The 17,978-nt window shown below is 37.3% G+C and overlaps 2 protein-coding genes across 2 annotated transcripts; both read left to right on the top strand.

Moving 5' to 3' along the window:
* Positions 1-2,159: 2,159 nt before the first annotated feature.
* LOC132559376 (ATP-sensitive inward rectifier potassium channel 12-like) lies at positions 2,160-3,437 on the top strand. The gene has a single exon (XM_060223983.1). The coding sequence runs from the start codon at positions 2,160-2,162 to the stop codon at positions 3,435-3,437; it is 1,278 nt and encodes a 425-aa protein (XP_060079966.1).
* An 8,830-nt stretch (positions 3,438-12,267) lies between these two features.
* On the top strand, positions 12,268-13,347 carry LOC132559393 (inward rectifier potassium channel 2-like). Its single transcript, XM_060224005.1, has one exon. It carries the CDS (start codon positions 12,268-12,270, stop codon positions 13,345-13,347), a length of 1,080 nt encoding a protein of 359 aa, XP_060079988.1.
* The last annotated feature ends 4,631 nt before the right edge of the window (positions 13,348-17,978 follow it).

The following is a 17,978-nucleotide window of genomic DNA, read 5'->3' on the forward strand; positions in this document are numbered from 1 at the left end:
TCAAATGTTTGAATTTTAGTGATTTTGCGACTGTTAGTTCTGCTAGACTGAAGGCCCTTAGTTCAATTTTCAACAATGTGGAAGCCAAGGTATAATTTTCTTACAAACATTCTCTAGTCAACAGATTATAAAACACACGACAACACACGTTTTTTTATGGGGTTGGAGAAAGCCTTTATCATGCACGTATCTCTTATTTTTGGGGTACCCTAGTACATAACAGATAACTATAAGGATATTACGTTGTGAGAAACGTTATCTATAACACTTCACTGGAGTACATATCACTACTGTTTTATAGTTAGCGATCAACTTGGTGGATAAATGACGTCACGACAGCCGCCCTGTTCCAGAGGAAATAAAAGGGTGCCATGGGTGCACGACCCGTCTCAACAGGAAGTGACGTTAGACTTCCCGGAACTCGTTCAATACTACGTCTGATGGTGCAAACTGTCTAGATAGAACTCGCGGTTAGTCACTCGAGAGAAAGACTTTAAAAAACTATTTTTAATAATCTTATTTTGTACACAAAACACTAACAAAATATCCCACGATGTAGTGGTTATTTGTGGAAAGAAACATCTTGACCTCTTGAAAAACCGTATATTTTCTGCATTTGTGATATGTTGATGGCAAAACATGTTTGTAACACGCGATCAGTTAATTATCGTATCGATAGAGCCGCTTTCGCTCCATCCACTTAATCACGTGACCTTGTCAAAACAAAACTCCGACATCCGCATCCCGACTCGCATATACGTCGGTTTAAAGTGTACCCTGAGAGGTCAGCTATGTTGAGCTTAAAAAATAGTTATACATAAAATACACAGTGCCGAAAACGCGAATGCCGTGGAATGTTACGTTACTGAGAAAATTTGCGACTTTTCTGAAAAACACACCTTTGGCTGAGAGGCGTTGACCTCGTTTTCCAAACCTGTGACGTCATAAGTTCACCGCTATAAAGACGTAAAACCAAATGGAATGATGAGAACGTTTGTCGCCATGTATTTTTTTAACTAGAGAATGCCTCACAAAATTACACCACTTAGATCACTATTATGCTGGATTCGGTGGCAATATCCAATTAATCTGATATTGATAAACGTCAGCTGTCAAGTGAAGAAAGTGATGCTCAGAGACCAAAACCAAGTGTAAAATCTTCAGTCAAAATCATCGTCGTTAACAAACGTTTTGTTTAGAATATTTAATTGCCGGAAACTCTTAAGTGATTTGAATTGGCCTAAATACCAAAGTATACATTTTTCTTTGCAGAAAACTCTTCCGTCAAAACTTCAACCAATACCGCACTGCAAGAATGCAACATTCTTGGTGAAGCGACACATTTAACACATGCGTTGGTCAAATTACGCATCCATTTAAAAGATGCTTTCGTCAAACTATTAAACACCTGCCCCAATAGAAAATGTTTTAACGAAAAAAAAAACAACCGAACAAAAAGCTGTAAACATCAGTTCCTCATAGTCCTGTAATTGTTTTGGTCATTTTGTATAACGAAGGAAAGGCGTTACACCAGTTTGATCGTGGAGGTAAACAATGTCAATTTAAATAAATAATTAAACGATTTATAGATGGAGCAGTTAGTCTTCGTGGATTAATTCATAGGCGGTGTGTTCGTCTCCTTTAAAGGATATTGAGGTGTATAAAGATTAATTATTGCTTTGGACACGGACTTGATATATACATTTTAGTCTATAATTCATATCTAACTTCATGACTTTACTTCATATCGATTTTATGACGCCACGGGGATATTGCCGTTATGGTCAGTTGTCCCTTGTGTATTTTCACAAATTTGGCAGTCAATGACTGGCATCTTCTTGTAACGTTTTCATCCTGCATGTAAAGTAAACAACCCCTACATCTAATTATAAGTATGACATCATTCACGGGCCAGACTTCCTCGCATGGACGACCTACAAAAGGCGAGATAGATAAGTGCAATATTCACCTGTCAGCTTGTCTAAAACAATAGCTACCGTCTCGTATAAGGGGCGTGCACACTGTTTTCACCTGTGTTTGCTTTATGGTCTGAACGGAGAGCCTGAGGCGATACAATAGGCGACAATCCATCTTGCGTGAAACATTTGAGAATAATCAGGCTGGCTACGAGAGCCGAAATAGTCTTCTACACTGAGAAAATGGACGGACCAGTTGTGGTCAGAATGGACAGTCCAGCGAAAGACATTCCACCACGTGTGTCGGAGAAACGCTTCAAGGTGCGGTTCGCACCCGACCCTACTACCCTTCAGGAAGATCACGCGTTTTTACCTAGACTCGTCGAAAAGTCTGGAGCCTGTAATGTGGAATCTCGGACCGTTACAGGCAAGAAACTAAAATTTCTAAACGACATTTTCACCACTCTTTTGGACACGCCATGGCGATTTTTATTGCCAATATTTTCGTTAATGATCTTGCTGAGTTGGCTGTTTTTTGCATCAGTATTTTATGCCATATCTTCTGTACATGGAGATTTTGAGCGGATCAAGGAGACTGAAGGATGGAGAGCTTGTGTAGAAAATACCCCAGACTTTATCAACATGTTGCTGTTTTCTATGGAGACTCAGACTACCATCGGTTACGGTACGAGGTATGTAAACGATGAGTGTCCGGTCGCCGTGTTCTCGGTACTTGTACAGTCGATAATTGGGGCTTTACTGCAGGCATTACTCACCGGCATGGTCATAGCCAAGGTCCAGAAACCAAAGAAACGAGCAAATACCATTTTGTTTAGTCGAAATGTTTGTATATCAGAAGAAGACCAGGATATGTTTTTGTCTATACGAGTTGGTGACCTACAACGTTCAGATATGATCGATACACATGCACGTGCAATTTGTGTTCGTGACAGATTGACAAATGACGATGAATTTGTATCTCACTTCCGGTATGACCTCGATTTCTCTGCGCAGAAGACCAACCCTAGAATTTCTTTGCGCTGGCCTGTTACTCTGCGACACAGAATTACTCCATCAAGTCCATTCTGGAACACTGACGAGGACGACTTGAGGAGGACCAATTTTGAAGTAATCTTGTTCTTACAAGGGACGATCGAGTCCACGGGAATGATGGTCCAGACGCGCACGTCATATCTTCCGAGTGACTTCCTATGGGACCGGAAGTTCAAACCAATGATGGCTGAATGGAAGGCATCTGGATCTCTTGATTTTGACTATTCTCAGTTCCATGATACTATTCCAGCTATAAGCCCTTCCCCAGGCCGGAACCGGAAGGTAAACCTTTTGGTCCGCTCTCTGTCGCCCACAGACTCGTGTTACGGAACAGAGTCGGGGAATGGAGAGGGCTGTAATACAGATACGACCGACTCCGGAAGTGAACAATCCACAACATACAGAGAAGGCATTCACGTACGGAAAATATCCGATATGAGTCAGGACATCAGTAGTCTGTCCGACTGACAGCTTGTCCCATTAAGTGTGTCAGAATGACAGGTTGTTAAAGTGATAGAAGTAATTATTCGAAGGAACGATGAAACCCTGTTAGAAGGAAGAAGTCCCTATTGGTTTACGTTTGTCGGAAAAAAGGGTATATTTGTGGTGGTAAGGTTTGCCTTAGTGGGTAACCATTATTTGTCTTAGTGAAACCTTTGTACGATTGATGGCAACAGTTTGACGAATAATGATGGTTTGTCAGAGCAAAAAGATTTTTTGTGTGATAACATGAGGCTGAAACACAGACTTTTGATCGACACCATTGTTTACGGGCTAGATCGATGTATTACACATGCATCATTCAGTTTGTTTTTATCTGGTGGTATGAGAACGATTGATAAAATGTGATAGTATGGGAACGATTGATAAAATGTGATGGTATGGGAACGATTGTTAAAATGTGATAGTATGGGAACGATTGATAAAATGTGATAGTATGGGAACGATTGATAAAATGTGATAATATGATAATATGGGAACGATTGATAAAATGTGATGATATGGGAACGATTGACAAAATGTGATGGTATGGGAACGATTGATAAAATGTGATGATATGGGAACGATTGATAAAATGTGATAGTATGGGAACGATTGATAAAATGTGATAGTATGGGAACGATTGATAAAATGTGATGATATGGGAACGATTGATAAAATGTGATGGTATGGGAACGATTGATAAAATGTGATGGTATGGGAACGATTGATAAAATGTGATGGTATGGGAACGATTGTTAAAATGTGATAGTATGGGAACGATTGATAAAATGTGATGTTATGGGAACGATTGTTAAAATGTGATAGTATGGGAACGATTAGTATAAACTATTTTGTCTTAAATGTCTTTTTTGATATCAGTAAGGCTTTGACCAAGTTTGACACCTGACACCAAGGTCTCTTGTATAAGCTAAAACAAATATGGTATTGATGAAAATTTATTTATTATTAAAAACTTTCTTGAAGAATGCAGAGATTTAGCACTGAAGTCTACCATTGATATAATTTGATGGTATGAGAACAATTGGTAGCGATTGGTATAATCTGGTGTTAGGGGAACGACTGATATAATCTGGTGGTATGAGAACGACTGATATAATCTGGTGGTATGAGAACGACTGATATAATCTGGTGGTATGAGAACGACTGATATAATCTGGTGGTATGAGAACGACTGATATAATCTGGTGGAATGAGAACGACTGATATAATCTGGTGGAATGAGAACGATTGATATAGTCTGGTGGAATGAGAACGATTGATATAATCTGGTGGAATTAGAACGACTGATATAATCTGGTGGTATGAGAACGATTGATATAATCTGGTGGAATGAGAACGATTGATATAATCTGGTGGAATGAGAACGATTGATATAATCTGGTGGAATGAGAACGATTGATATAATCTGGTGGAATGAGAACGATTGATATAATCTGGTGGAATGAGAACGATTGATATAATCTGGTGGAATGAGAACGATTGATATAATCTGGTGGAATGAGAACGATTGATATAATCTGGTGGTATGAGAACGATTGACAAAATTTGATAGTGTGAGAACGATAGATGTAAGCAGGTGGGTTGGGAACGATTGATGCTAACAGTTATTATAGGAACGATTATGCAATCACTTATTGTGGGAACGATTGATACAATCAGTTGGTGTGGAAACGATTGATATAATATGTTGTTATGGAAACGATAATTCGTTGTTATGGGAACGTAATGTAAAGTTTAATGTTGTTCTTTTAACAGCATGTCGAGGTTCTATAAAGATTTATAGTACAAACACGCTATCTATTTGCAAAAGCTAGCTACGTTTGTTTTTTCATGTTGCTATAGAAATCTTTACCAGATATATGATTGGACATTCCGCATGATTGGACATTCCGCTTTTTATCAGTTGTGAGATATAGTTTTGTTATATTTGCTTTAGGTGAATGCTTTAGTCAGGAATGTTTATCTGCAGTTTATCAAATGTATGTAAATCAAATCATTTTCTCTTTATATGTCTTTGTGCCAACAAATAAAGTATTCCTCGAAATCGGTTTATTTTTTTTTGTTTGATTCATTAAAGAACAAAAAATGTGTAACATGTTTTTCTCTTGTAAACTGAGTGACTTTTCACCTCGATCATCATCGTCGTCGTCGTCGTCGTTGTCGTCGTCGTCGTCGTCGTCATCATCATCATCATCATCCAATGCATTATCTCGCTTAATCTGTGTATGTTTTGATTGGAATGAGTTGGTAATCCTAGTGGTAAGATTGTTATACAATTTGATATCATAATGTGACGGGATAGGACACGGTATAGTTTGACACCACAGTATAAAAAAATCAACCTTTACTGCGTTCTGGTTTTCACCAAAATAATTGGGCTTTCAGAAAGTCAGTAATTTGAAGGTTTTGTTGTGGTAACACGAACTCGGTAAATCGTTGTCAACAGGGGTGACCTATATGACAGGTTTCAATCAAAAAAATCTATGTACCTGTCCATCTATCTGACCGTTGTTCGACTTACCACGGCGTGAGAACGGGCCTGCATGGTAGGATTATTTACTGTGAGATTTCTAAGATGAGTACAAAACACAGTCTTATGACACAGCCAAACGTATATTATTTGAACGTCGCCAGAACTGACATTCGAGGGTGAGAAGAGACGGGGAAACTTGTAACCAACGAACCGACCAACGCTTGAGTTCATACGTACATGCCGGAGTAGTATGTGACTTCATATTTATGTAGATGAAGGATGGTATACCTTGTCTTTACATCACTGTGGTTCGGTTATTATATGTGTATATATATAAAATCAACAATCACGTATTCTATCGTATATATAAACCAGCCTGTCTCAAGAGTTTGAATTTAGCCTTACAATTTTTTTTCTTCGGCCGTTCAAAGTGTGATGTTCACGTGCCATTAAAAATCTTTCCATGGTTACCGTTGTCATTTTCGTCAGCAAAATGAGTGATATGAAATGAATACGGCAATTCTGCATTTAGATAATGAAGCGAGAAACACACAAGGCCGAAAAGTGTACGTTTCTGCTTGAATCACAAAAAAACCCCAAAAAACAGCCGCTGTCTGAAGACATCTGATGTAGAAAAATAGGTAAAATAGGTGCACAAGGTTTACAGAAGTCACGTGGCGACTGGTGATTTACAAGTAACCTCCAGCCATATTTTACATGCAGGTGTCCACGGTGTAAAGTAAAGTAAACGACTACTTTGTAGGTTTTAAGGGGTTTCTCAGTACAATTATCTCCCTTTGATCGACGTCGTTTTTGAGAGTCGGCATCATTCTGTTCAGTAAAAATGACGCAGTTCCTTTCTTTCATTCTTCTTAGCTAAAGATAGTTAGATTCAGTATAAGGGATACGTGGTGGATGGATATGAAAGAAAAAGTCCTCGACACCTTATTAATACCCGAATCCTGATTCACCAAAACAGATATACAGAGTGATGTGTCGGTGGTGAGCTTATTTAAACCAAAACAAAACCCTTTCAAATCTAGAAAATCAAGAGTCTCACTTCGTTCTCAGACATCTGCCCAAACTGAAATACAGTCAGTGGCGTAGCAAAACATTTTTAGGAGTATATGCTTTCAAGAGAGGATCCAAGGGCGAAGCCCCGGTTAAGGGGGTCTAGGGGCGCAGTAAGGTTAAAAAAGTAGGGCAAATATATCTCAATGGAATTCGAGTGTATGTTTAAGCATACAAGCATACATTATTGCTACGCCTCTGACAGTACTCAAATATGCTCATTAGGTCTACAAACACGCTGGGTTTGGATACAGCAGTTTATTTTGATAAAATATTAACACAGAGAAAAAACAACATGTTCGCTGGAGTTCTAATACAACCATCGTTGTTTTGGCGCAAACTGCGATCTGGTGACAATAGGAATGAAGTTAGAATAACTTCTTATCGAAAAGAAATCAAATCTACGCCATAGTATTATTTTCCTATATATTACTATATAAACTTTAGTTAACATTACCCCCCTCGTTAGAGGGAAAAAGGGAGACGGAATTATGGAACTTACACTTTTAATAAAGAACCATAAGACAATTCTTTCCATTCTCAGCATAGAACAGACATGAAATAGCAATGCATACATGAAATTATGTTAAAACTGTTGCATGCAAGTGTTACATAACGTTTATAAGAGACCAAGAGTTGGGATAACAATAACTGCATTCTGGGAGATACTGAACATGGCTGTAAAGTCAAAGTCAAGACACCTAAGATAATAAAACTTTAATTTACTTATAAAACAGATCGATCTCAACTCTTGCTACTGAATCCTGTCATGAAGTATTTTGATAATGAGTACGCGATGACACCAAATCAAACGGAAGTGTTGATAGTGACAATCGGACATGACGTCACAAACGAGATATCGGTTACTTTTTTCATATTTACAAAAGTGATAATATTTCATCTGAATATACTTAAATGCAATGAACTTTCGTCTTATCAACTTACAACCCGGACGCTCGTGAAGATACCCTAAGTTTTATTTAACGTCAGACTCAACCTCTGTATGTTTGTGGAAGTCTGTGGTTACCATTCTGCTCGTCATGATGCCAATCAACTGATTTCATTGAAAATCCAATCATAGTTCATGTTTCATTTTTTTCATTATATGTATTTTTTTTGTTTTGTTTTTTGTTTTTGTTTTTTTTGTTTTTTTTATTCGTTTGGGTTTTTTTTACCCAAATGTATAAATGGACTATCATTCAATTTCGCATTTTGCGGTCATTTTGCATATTCCGTAACCATTCATATTCGCATGCTTCACCCCCTTAATAAATATGGATTCTTTGATATTGTATATTGTCCGAGCTCAATAATGCACACGTTGGCATATTTGTCAGAATGTCATGTAGTATGAATATAACATGAAAGATTGCACTTGAACACTTATGTGTTATTAGATGAAGGAACCTGTCAGAGACAAGAGATGATAGGGCTGGTAATAAATGTAGGCATCATATTACCATTTAACGTCATTAAACCATTGTGCATGGTCATAATAGATGTCTATTGTTAGATTTTAATAAATTTCCATTACCATACCATCGATTACCTTCAAACATCCATCGCGAACATCAGTTACTCAAATATGGTCTCCCCTTCCACAAACTCTAAGGTGTTTGTTTTTACTTCATCACAGTGACATTAACAGATAAAGGCCTTACTCGTCTACATACAGAACTACTTGATCTTCTGATGGCAGCAAAGACAACAATACGTTACTGACCTCCGAAAGATCTATTTCTCGCAGACGACCTCATGTTGATCAGTCCTTGGATAGACCTCGGCGGGTGTTTGTTATTGTATAGCTCTGCCTTATCATCAACAGTAGGAAACAACACAAAAAGTGCGTCAATTTTCAGACAACTTCATACCACATGTGTAAATAGTTGTTGTTGTTGTTGTGTTGTTGTTGTTGTTGTTGTTGTTGTTGTTGTCGTCGTCGTCGTCGTCGTCGTCGTCGTCGTCGTCGTCGTTGTTGTTGTTGTTGTTGTTGTTGTTGTTGTTGTTGTTGTTGTTGTTGTTGTTGTTGTTGTTGTTGTTGTTGTTGTTGCAGGTATAATTTTAAAGTGCTGACTTTATTTTCCAAATATGTTTACCGTAATAAATATATTACATTAATCATCATTTAAGGTACGACAAATACGTCATGCCAAAACATTTTCGCGAATACAATACACGTCACTAAGTCACGTGCGGCACGTACACTACGTAACCTTGCTCGAGTAAATAAGTAAACGCGGCTGACCAGACACATATTTCACTTGTCCAACACAATGATAGTTAATTAAACAAAACCTGTATTGCTCGTTGACATTGCTACGTATAGTGTTTGCACTTATCGCAATAATGTCAGCAATATTATGCATTATGTAAATCAAAACTACGTAAATTGTAAATTATTCCACTTTTTTCTAACGACAAAATGTCCATTATGCATGACATTATAACATACAAATACCACAATTTGACGTAATACAACTGTAACCTAGCCGCAATCTCTATAACACTAGATTACACAATATACGTGTATTTGGTATATTTTGTAAACATTCGCTCACGTCTATGTACTCATTCCATGTACTGTAATAAGTGATAGTTTGATGAATTGACTTAGACTTTACCCAAAACCTCTGTCGACACATGATATACTTTTCATCTTACGGACAAACAGTATCGACTAGAAAGGCTACAAAATATGAACATAACCCTACAATGCAATGACCAAACCTTTTCAACATTAAATATCACAAATTGACATATAGACAAGTGTTGCATAACCGTACTGCAAGATATACGTGTAGTAAGATAAACAAAGATATTCTCACGTGCATGCACGAGCGTACTCGGTAACACAATAACAAGTCCATTTATAGATACTTAGACTAAAAGTTCGGCATACACATTCAAAACAGCGAATAACATAAATTAAGGAAAAGAAAGCATAGATCGCTGGTGTACCTGTGATATGCTTCTTCAAGATAATAAGACCTGCATCTCCATGCCACGTGTACCATTAACAAATCCGGATGAATATTACTATAAAAGCTCTAAGCACCTAGCTGTGTATACTTACCCGTTAAACATATTATAATCCTCACCTAAATATATACTCACCCATAAAGTCGGATTGTGACGACAACCAAACTGTTAACAAACAGGTCGACAAACCTCTGAACATCAAAATGTACGCGAGATCATTTTTTTCATGACTTAAACTTTGGCATAACAAGAAATGCATACTCTCGTTCTAATTGAAGTCACTTAAAGCCTTATCCCCTACACTAGCGAATCCTTCTTTGATCCATCAGTCCTTGCTCCTCTCTAGGGGAATCCCCCTTTGATCCGACAGCCCCTAGCTCCTCTCTAAGGGAATCCCTCTTTGATCCGACAGCCCCTAGCTCCTCTCTAAGGGAATCCCTCTTTGATCCGACAGCCCCTAGCTCCTCTCAATGCGAGTTTCCTCTTGATCCATAAGCCCTGGTTCCTAAAGTGAGTCCCTGTTTAATTCGTCAGCCATAGCTCCTCACCAAGTGAGTCTCTCCATAATTCATCAGCCCTGTCTCTTTCAACGCAAGTTCCTCCTTAATCAACCAGTCTTGGTCCCTCCCTAAGAAAGTCTCTCATCGGTCTGCCAGTCCTAACCTCTCCTCCACGTTCCTCCTTATCCAGCAGCCTAGCCTCTTCCTTAGGCGCTGATCCTTCAGTCCTTGTCCTCCGTAAACGAGTTCCTCACTGATCAGATTTATCAGAAAGTGTTATAGTATTGTATCTGTTATTTTTCCAATATTTCAACGTTATTTCTGATTTCCCTGTCATTCCCGTACCGTATATACTCTACGGTCATTCCTGTTTTCCCCGTCTGTACTGTACCGTACATAGTCTACAGTCATTCCTGATTTCCCCGTCAGTCCCGTACCGTACATACTCTACAGTCATTCCTGATTTCCCGGTCAGTCCTGTACCGTACATACTCTACAGTCATTCCTGATTTCCCCGGCAGTCCCGTACCGTACATACTCTACAGTCATTCCTGGTTTCCCCGGCAGTCCCGTACCGTACATAGTCTACAGTCATTCCTGATTTCCCTGTCAGTCCTGTACCGTACATACTCTACAGTCATTCCTGATTTCCCCGTCAATCATTTACCGTACATACTCTACAGTCATTCCTGATTTTCCCGTCAGTCCGATGATCTGAAACATGTACCGTATGGTTATTTGCGATCTTGTTAGCGCTGTAACATACACTCATTATTTCAGACTTTACTGTCAGTCCTGTATGCTGTAATTATTTTCACTTAAACAACTTCTGTCAATGAAAAGAATCGTGCATTTCATACAGTTGATTGTAAGTCTCTACAAAATATGTATTCCCTTTGTTGTTCAAATTGTTACTTATTTATTTGTCAGATTTGAGTTATTTTCACGGTAATGTAACGGTATAATTAATCTAAATTCGAGCCATATTCGTCACATCCGTCACGCTGACTCGGGGGTGGTGCTGACTGCCACGAACCATGTTTTCCCGGAATAGCGCGGACCTGATTTACATAACTATGTATAATACCTGTACATGTGTCACCATGTTTTATAGGCGTGCTGATAATGTATTCCCGACACAAGTTACGGCCCATCTCTCATGTATCGTATCCCATCTCTTACGCTGTACACTACGCCGATTGGCCGAGAGAAATATTGGATGATATAGGCTACAAGGAAAAATTATCTACTAAATGTATTATATTTTCAAAGTTTTTAATATAATCCCAGTTTTTAGCATGTTGGTATTAAACTATTACTTTCAATATTTCTTATTCTCTTAAGTGATATATAGGATTTACTTATTTATTTTTTTGTTTGTTTTGTTTTTGTTGTTTTTTTTCTTCCTATCAATTATCCGTACATAGTGCATTACATGTACACTTCCGTGAAACGCCCTCTAATCTTGCACAAGTTCGTCCTTGTAGAAAGGTAAATGTTTACGCGTTGTGGCGGAATGCGAGTGGTAGGTTTTACATATCTCACCTGTCAGTCTACATGTGTCCAAGTAATCACCGCCTATATTTCTGTGTACAGGTAGACTACAACGAACAAGTACGCGAATAGTGGTCACTTCAACTCACTGGACATCGGATCTTACAAGAGATGGTTTGACAGATATTAGAAGTTGTCATTTGATGAAGAAGTTGTGGAGACGAAAGTGTTACGGCATTTATCTTCAAAGACAACGAATAACTGGACGTTTGTAATTATGATGCGAATGTCGGTGATTCCCGACGGCTGTGCGGAGTACGATTCCAACAGCAGCAAACACCGAGTGGTAACTAAACAAGGCACATTCCGAGTCAAACTGGACAGTGGAAACAAAGTAATTATATCACATTATTTGAAAGACGCTCTTACAACTCTAGTGGATGCAAAATGGCGCTGGTCCTTTCTGATCTTCGTTATGGGGTTTCTCTTGACGTGGTTGGTGTTCGCCCTGTTGTACTATGGATTTAGTATCGCTCATAACGACCCAGAAATCATCAGTCTAGGCGATGATTCAGATGAGACACCTTGCATTGCTAACGTGTTTGACTTTACAAGCGCCTTTTTGTTTTCTATAGAAACCCAACACACAATCGGGTACGGCTTTCGGGGAGTGACGTCAGAATGTCCTCACGTCGTACTGACCGTCTTTTTCCAGTTTATAATTGGGATTGGTGTCCATTGTTTGACGGCAGCCCTCGTGTTTACAAAACTGCAGCGATCAAAGCGTCGCGGGGAAACGGTTGTGTTTAGTCAAAAGGCATGTATTGGAGTTGTCGATGGACAATGGCGACTCATGATCAGAGTCGGTGACTTCCGTCGCTCGCAACTCTTAGAGACTAAGGCAACGGGGATCATGGTCCGACGTAGTGCGAATAATGAGGGAAAGGAGTATCTACAGCAAAATTTCATTGACTTTAAATCAGAGGGCGGAAGTGACGTCTTAACTTTGCTTTGGCCTGCCGTCATGTATCACACTATTGACGTCAACAGTCCACTATGGCCACCGGAGAAATTGGATGAGTTTGGGGGATTTTCTGAACTGGTTGTACTTTTTGAAGGTATCATTGAATCAACCAGCATGACTGTGCAAGTGAGAACATCTTATATTCCGGAGGAGATACACTTTGGTTACAAGTTCCAGACTATCTGTCCCCAGGTACAGGAGAACGATAAGTATCAATGTAGCTACTTCGATTTCAACACGATCCGTCCGATCAATTACCGCAAAAGGAAGCTCACAGGGTACAACCAACAGGGTCATCGCAGACAGCCCCGACCTATCAAAGAGTACAATTGATCACAGACCGCCACAGGGCCCAGTAAACACTTCTCTGTTACATACACCACTTGTCAAGTTTGTGGCATAGACTATGATGAACCGTGTGACGTATCGATATTGCAAGGTTCTAAGTTGGACACAGTGATGTGGATATAGATATTTTACATATACAATTGAAACTTTCGTTTTATGTAATATTGACGCTCATTCATAATCTGGTAGTTTTTCACAACCCATGAAAAATAGTGATCAGCTGTTCACAAAAAGTTTGTTGATAGTGACTTGTTCTATCGTAGGATGTTCTGGGTTATGTGCCAAATCATTACGGTTACCATACTCCGGAGTGCTTAAAAAGGAAAAATGGACATTTTGATATTTCCATTCACGGACAGCATGCAATATCGATCAATGTGTATGGTTGGATGACAGTACTATCAGAGACGTATATATGTCTCTGGTATTATGTATATATGAACAATGTATTCTAAATGTAACCCGCATATTTACATATAAACCATGTCATTTGTAATATATACACGCTTTTGTTTGTGTTATTTCATTTTAAATTTCTTAGGTAAACGAATTGGGGGGGGGGGGAACTGAACTTTTAGGTATTTCACTCAAAGGAATGATTTTAAAAGCCACGCAGAAAGTTTCAGAAATAAGTATATTGGGAAAGATGACGTACATCACGGACATGAAAAATGCATATTGGGATATTCAAATACTTATCGGTAGGTGCTGACATGTGGTAGAAGTCAAAGGTAAAAGGTCATGTATAGGTCAATTTATTTTCGAGTGGGTTAGCTCATAGTGATTTCCATACCGTATAGGACCGATATCTGACCTTTCGCCAATGACCTGATAATACATCAAGGTCGTCCGAGGTCATTGCAGTATAACACTGGAACAAGACAACATCAGGTATCATTACTCTGAAAGTAATTTATTAAAGGTAAACAATGATAGTTTATAGATGTATATTGCGGTATAAACAGCAGTATTTGAAAAAGACAATTGTAAACAATATATAATGTAACAAATAGGAAAAAATATCGTTTCAGCAAATCCCTGCATTTAATGTTTAAAGGGAAGTAACTCTGGTAAGGTATTTTTTTTTGTATTTTTTTTCTAATTATTGTACTAATAGGGAAGAGAACTCTATGACAAATTCCCCAAAGAGAGCAAATCTCTTCAGTACTAAAAATACATCTGACAAATCTGTTTGGATTTATAGAAAAGAGTTCAGAAATAGGAAGTTTAAGAAAAGTTTTCAGGAACACCAACCTAATATATATTGGTTAAAGTCAGAGTTGGGTCAAACAGCAACAATTTATTTCAGTCACTGTGTGATATATAAATTTTTCTATAACTTATTTCGTCAATATACTTCATCCAATTTTCCAAATACTATTTCTTTAAAAAAAAAAAAAAAAAAAAAAAAAAAAAAAAAAAAAAAAAAAAAAATATCAATCAATCAAATATTGCACTAAAAAAAGCAAAAAAGTAATGCTGCTCACAGATATATACTAAACTGAGGGACAATTATTGAAGACTAAGGGTCAAACAGCTTGAGCAACTAGCAGTAGAGATACCACACATGGAATGCTGGTTGATTATAGAGACTCCTTCACAGCCTATACTATCTTATATTATCACAGAATTCTATGGGTACGAAAAATATTTCTATGTGAAAAATAAAGAAAATAATGGCAGTACACTGGCACCTTTTTATACTGAAGATTTCAATTGTTGGCCAGGATTATTAGATAGAGATAAACTCATCCATGTACAGTAATATACATCATAACATGGGACTTTGCACAAAAAGTTTCTGCACCACCTGTGCCATTAGGAACGGTTAAATGTCCCAATGATATATGCTTGGTATGACCAAATATACAAAGCAATCAATTTAAACAAGTTTTTCAGTTTTTTTTCTTTGATAAATGTAAAAAATACAACAACACCTGAAGTAATGAACATATAAATAAAAACAAAGTGAGTAGCTCACACAGATATACCTCAGTCCCTAATCTTGTTCTGTTGATCTTAATCTATATTGAAGGATTAATCTATTAAGGGTTTCATCTTGTACACAAGTTTTATTTCGAAAGTGGTCAACAGTGACCTTTGAACTTGACTAATGACAACCAAAATCTAATCATGTTTAGAACGTGATAGTGTGATGCTAGTGTGAATATGAGTTGAAACTATTTTTGGATTCATAAGATATCACACGAATTTTTATATGAGAAATGCTCAAGGATGACCTTTGACATTTAACCTTGACCAAAGACCACTAAAATTTAATTAGGTGAAGACCTTGGCGGGCTAATGCTTGTTTGATGACCATCAAAATCAAATCTTGGATAGGTGATAGTATGTTGTTGATATGAACTCAATCTGTCCATGGGGTTATCATAGATGCAAGTACACAAAGTGATTACTTTATACCATCTTACCTAATCAGGGGATGTACTTTGAAAATACCAATACCTAAAGAACAGCTGGAACTATTGACAACTTGATACTTATATACAATGTAAAACATATATAGGAATGTAAACTGCCATGATTTTATAATGGAATACAACCAAAACAGGTGATCCATACAATCTGGCTGAAGTGAATGTTAATATACAACAGGTTATAGGTCAAGTTTAACAGATATTAACTACTGGATCAAAATCTCCCACAATGCATTACATTATGGATTGGACAATGCACTCTGGGAGAAATTGGCACTTTATCATAAATATGGAATGCTATTGTACTGAATCACAAATGTAGCACATAATATTCAAAGAATTATATACCTTTATAAAGATGGTGAGTTAGCATAGCATTAGAAATAGTAAAGCAAAATACATCAAACATCTCTTATTCAAAATTAACTACGAAAAGCTAGTGGGAATCATGTAAGAAATAGTTTAAATCTATCTGTAAAAGCCGTAATATACACAACTTCATTAAAAAATAGAAGAAAAAAAAATAATGATCTTTTTATATAAATACAAGAGGCCTAGCAACCATGACGGTCACGTGGGATAAGTGAAATTGAATTTAGAGGTTAAAGGGTAAGCAGCTTTCAAGTGTCATGAAAAAGTAATCGTTACTTCAATGAAAGTAAGCCAGTGTCAATAAATGCATACTGTCATCCTATACTAAGAATTCTTACAAAGTTATTTCCAGTAGGAAATAAACAATGATATGTGGGAAGGTTTCTGCAAAATTTCATTGAAATCTGATCGGGGGTTTTTGAGAAGAAGTTAATATTCTTAAAATTTTACAGATGCACAATGCCAGACAAAGGCGATTGCAATAGGTCATCATGACATTTTGTCTCAGCTGGCCTGATAATGAAAATTAACATACACAAGACTATATTGTGTGTATGTATTAATATCAAAGCTTTGAAATTCACTCTTTGTAAAAATATCTCCATTTCCGATTGTACAAAAATCCTTTAGACATTTTTGAGAAAGGTTGCCATTTACTTTAGACATTTATATATCCTATTCATTCTACACAGTGAGCCCTCGAATGACTATTACACATGTTTTCTACCTGTAATTTCACATCGCAAAAAGTGCACAGCACATGCAACATATCATTTTACCTGTAAATGTGCCTGCTACACTTGTACATTAGTGTATGAAGACTGGTCACATTATTTCATGACAGTCTTCTGAACTTCTTATAACATTGGTTTGTATTTTCAGAGGGACCCAACACTTATATTAGTTTTTGATCTGTTTTGATATCCCCCAAAAATAATTTCTTGATAGGTAACACTAAGCTTCAGCAAGTTTTAACGTAATATTAACATATCATTATCAAGTTGAAATTTTCTCAAAAAATACTGAGTCTCATTAAATATGAAAAAAAGATTTAAATCTGATTAATATATAAATACAGGCAAAACATTTAAATTCAGTTATGTACAAATCTGCATGTAAGATAAACTGAAAGCAACCTCATATAAACACATGGATACTTGAGCATTTGGGACCTCCACAATCTGAACGCTGTTGGTCTCCTGTAAGAGATGTGTGGGATGCTGGAGGGACTTATCTCTTATTCTTGATTTTTATCACAGCTGACATTTGTAACCTTACATAAGCCAAGATTATTCACTTAGACAAATTCTGTAGTGCTTCAGACTGAATATCATAGCTTAAGCCTAGTTCAAGATTTTCACATCAATATTCAATTTTTTAACATAAATCATGGACTTAGGCTTCTGCAGAGGAAATTCAACTGAGTTTTAAATCCAATCCAATCATGTAACTTTGAAATTGAGCCTCTGTCAATCTTTTGTACTATTTAATCTGAGCAGACCATTTTCTTTGATCACAATAACAGTTATGAAGAATATTGCATTAAAATAAAAAAAAACAACACAAAAACAAACAAACAAAAAACCAAATACCTCCAACCCCACAAGCTGCAGACCAGACATCTCGATGCTTTGCCTCAAGATTGAGTGGAAATTCTTTTTTAAGAACAATGAAAGAAACCATGATAAATATATGTACCAATGTATAATAAGAAATGATTAGCACCTCATGTCTGAGTTAAACTAAATACCAGGTGTGGGGTGGGAGTTGGGACTGAGGGGGGATGTTTAGTAGGACCATGTCTAC

Source organism: Ylistrum balloti, unplaced genomic scaffold, assembly GCF_031769215.1.
Source record: "Ylistrum balloti isolate Yb309-2 unplaced genomic scaffold, AGI_CSIRO_Ybal_v1 Utg370902, whole genome shotgun sequence".
In the NCBI taxonomy this organism is placed as follows: Eukaryota; Metazoa; Mollusca; class Bivalvia; order Pectinida; family Pectinidae; genus Ylistrum; species Ylistrum balloti.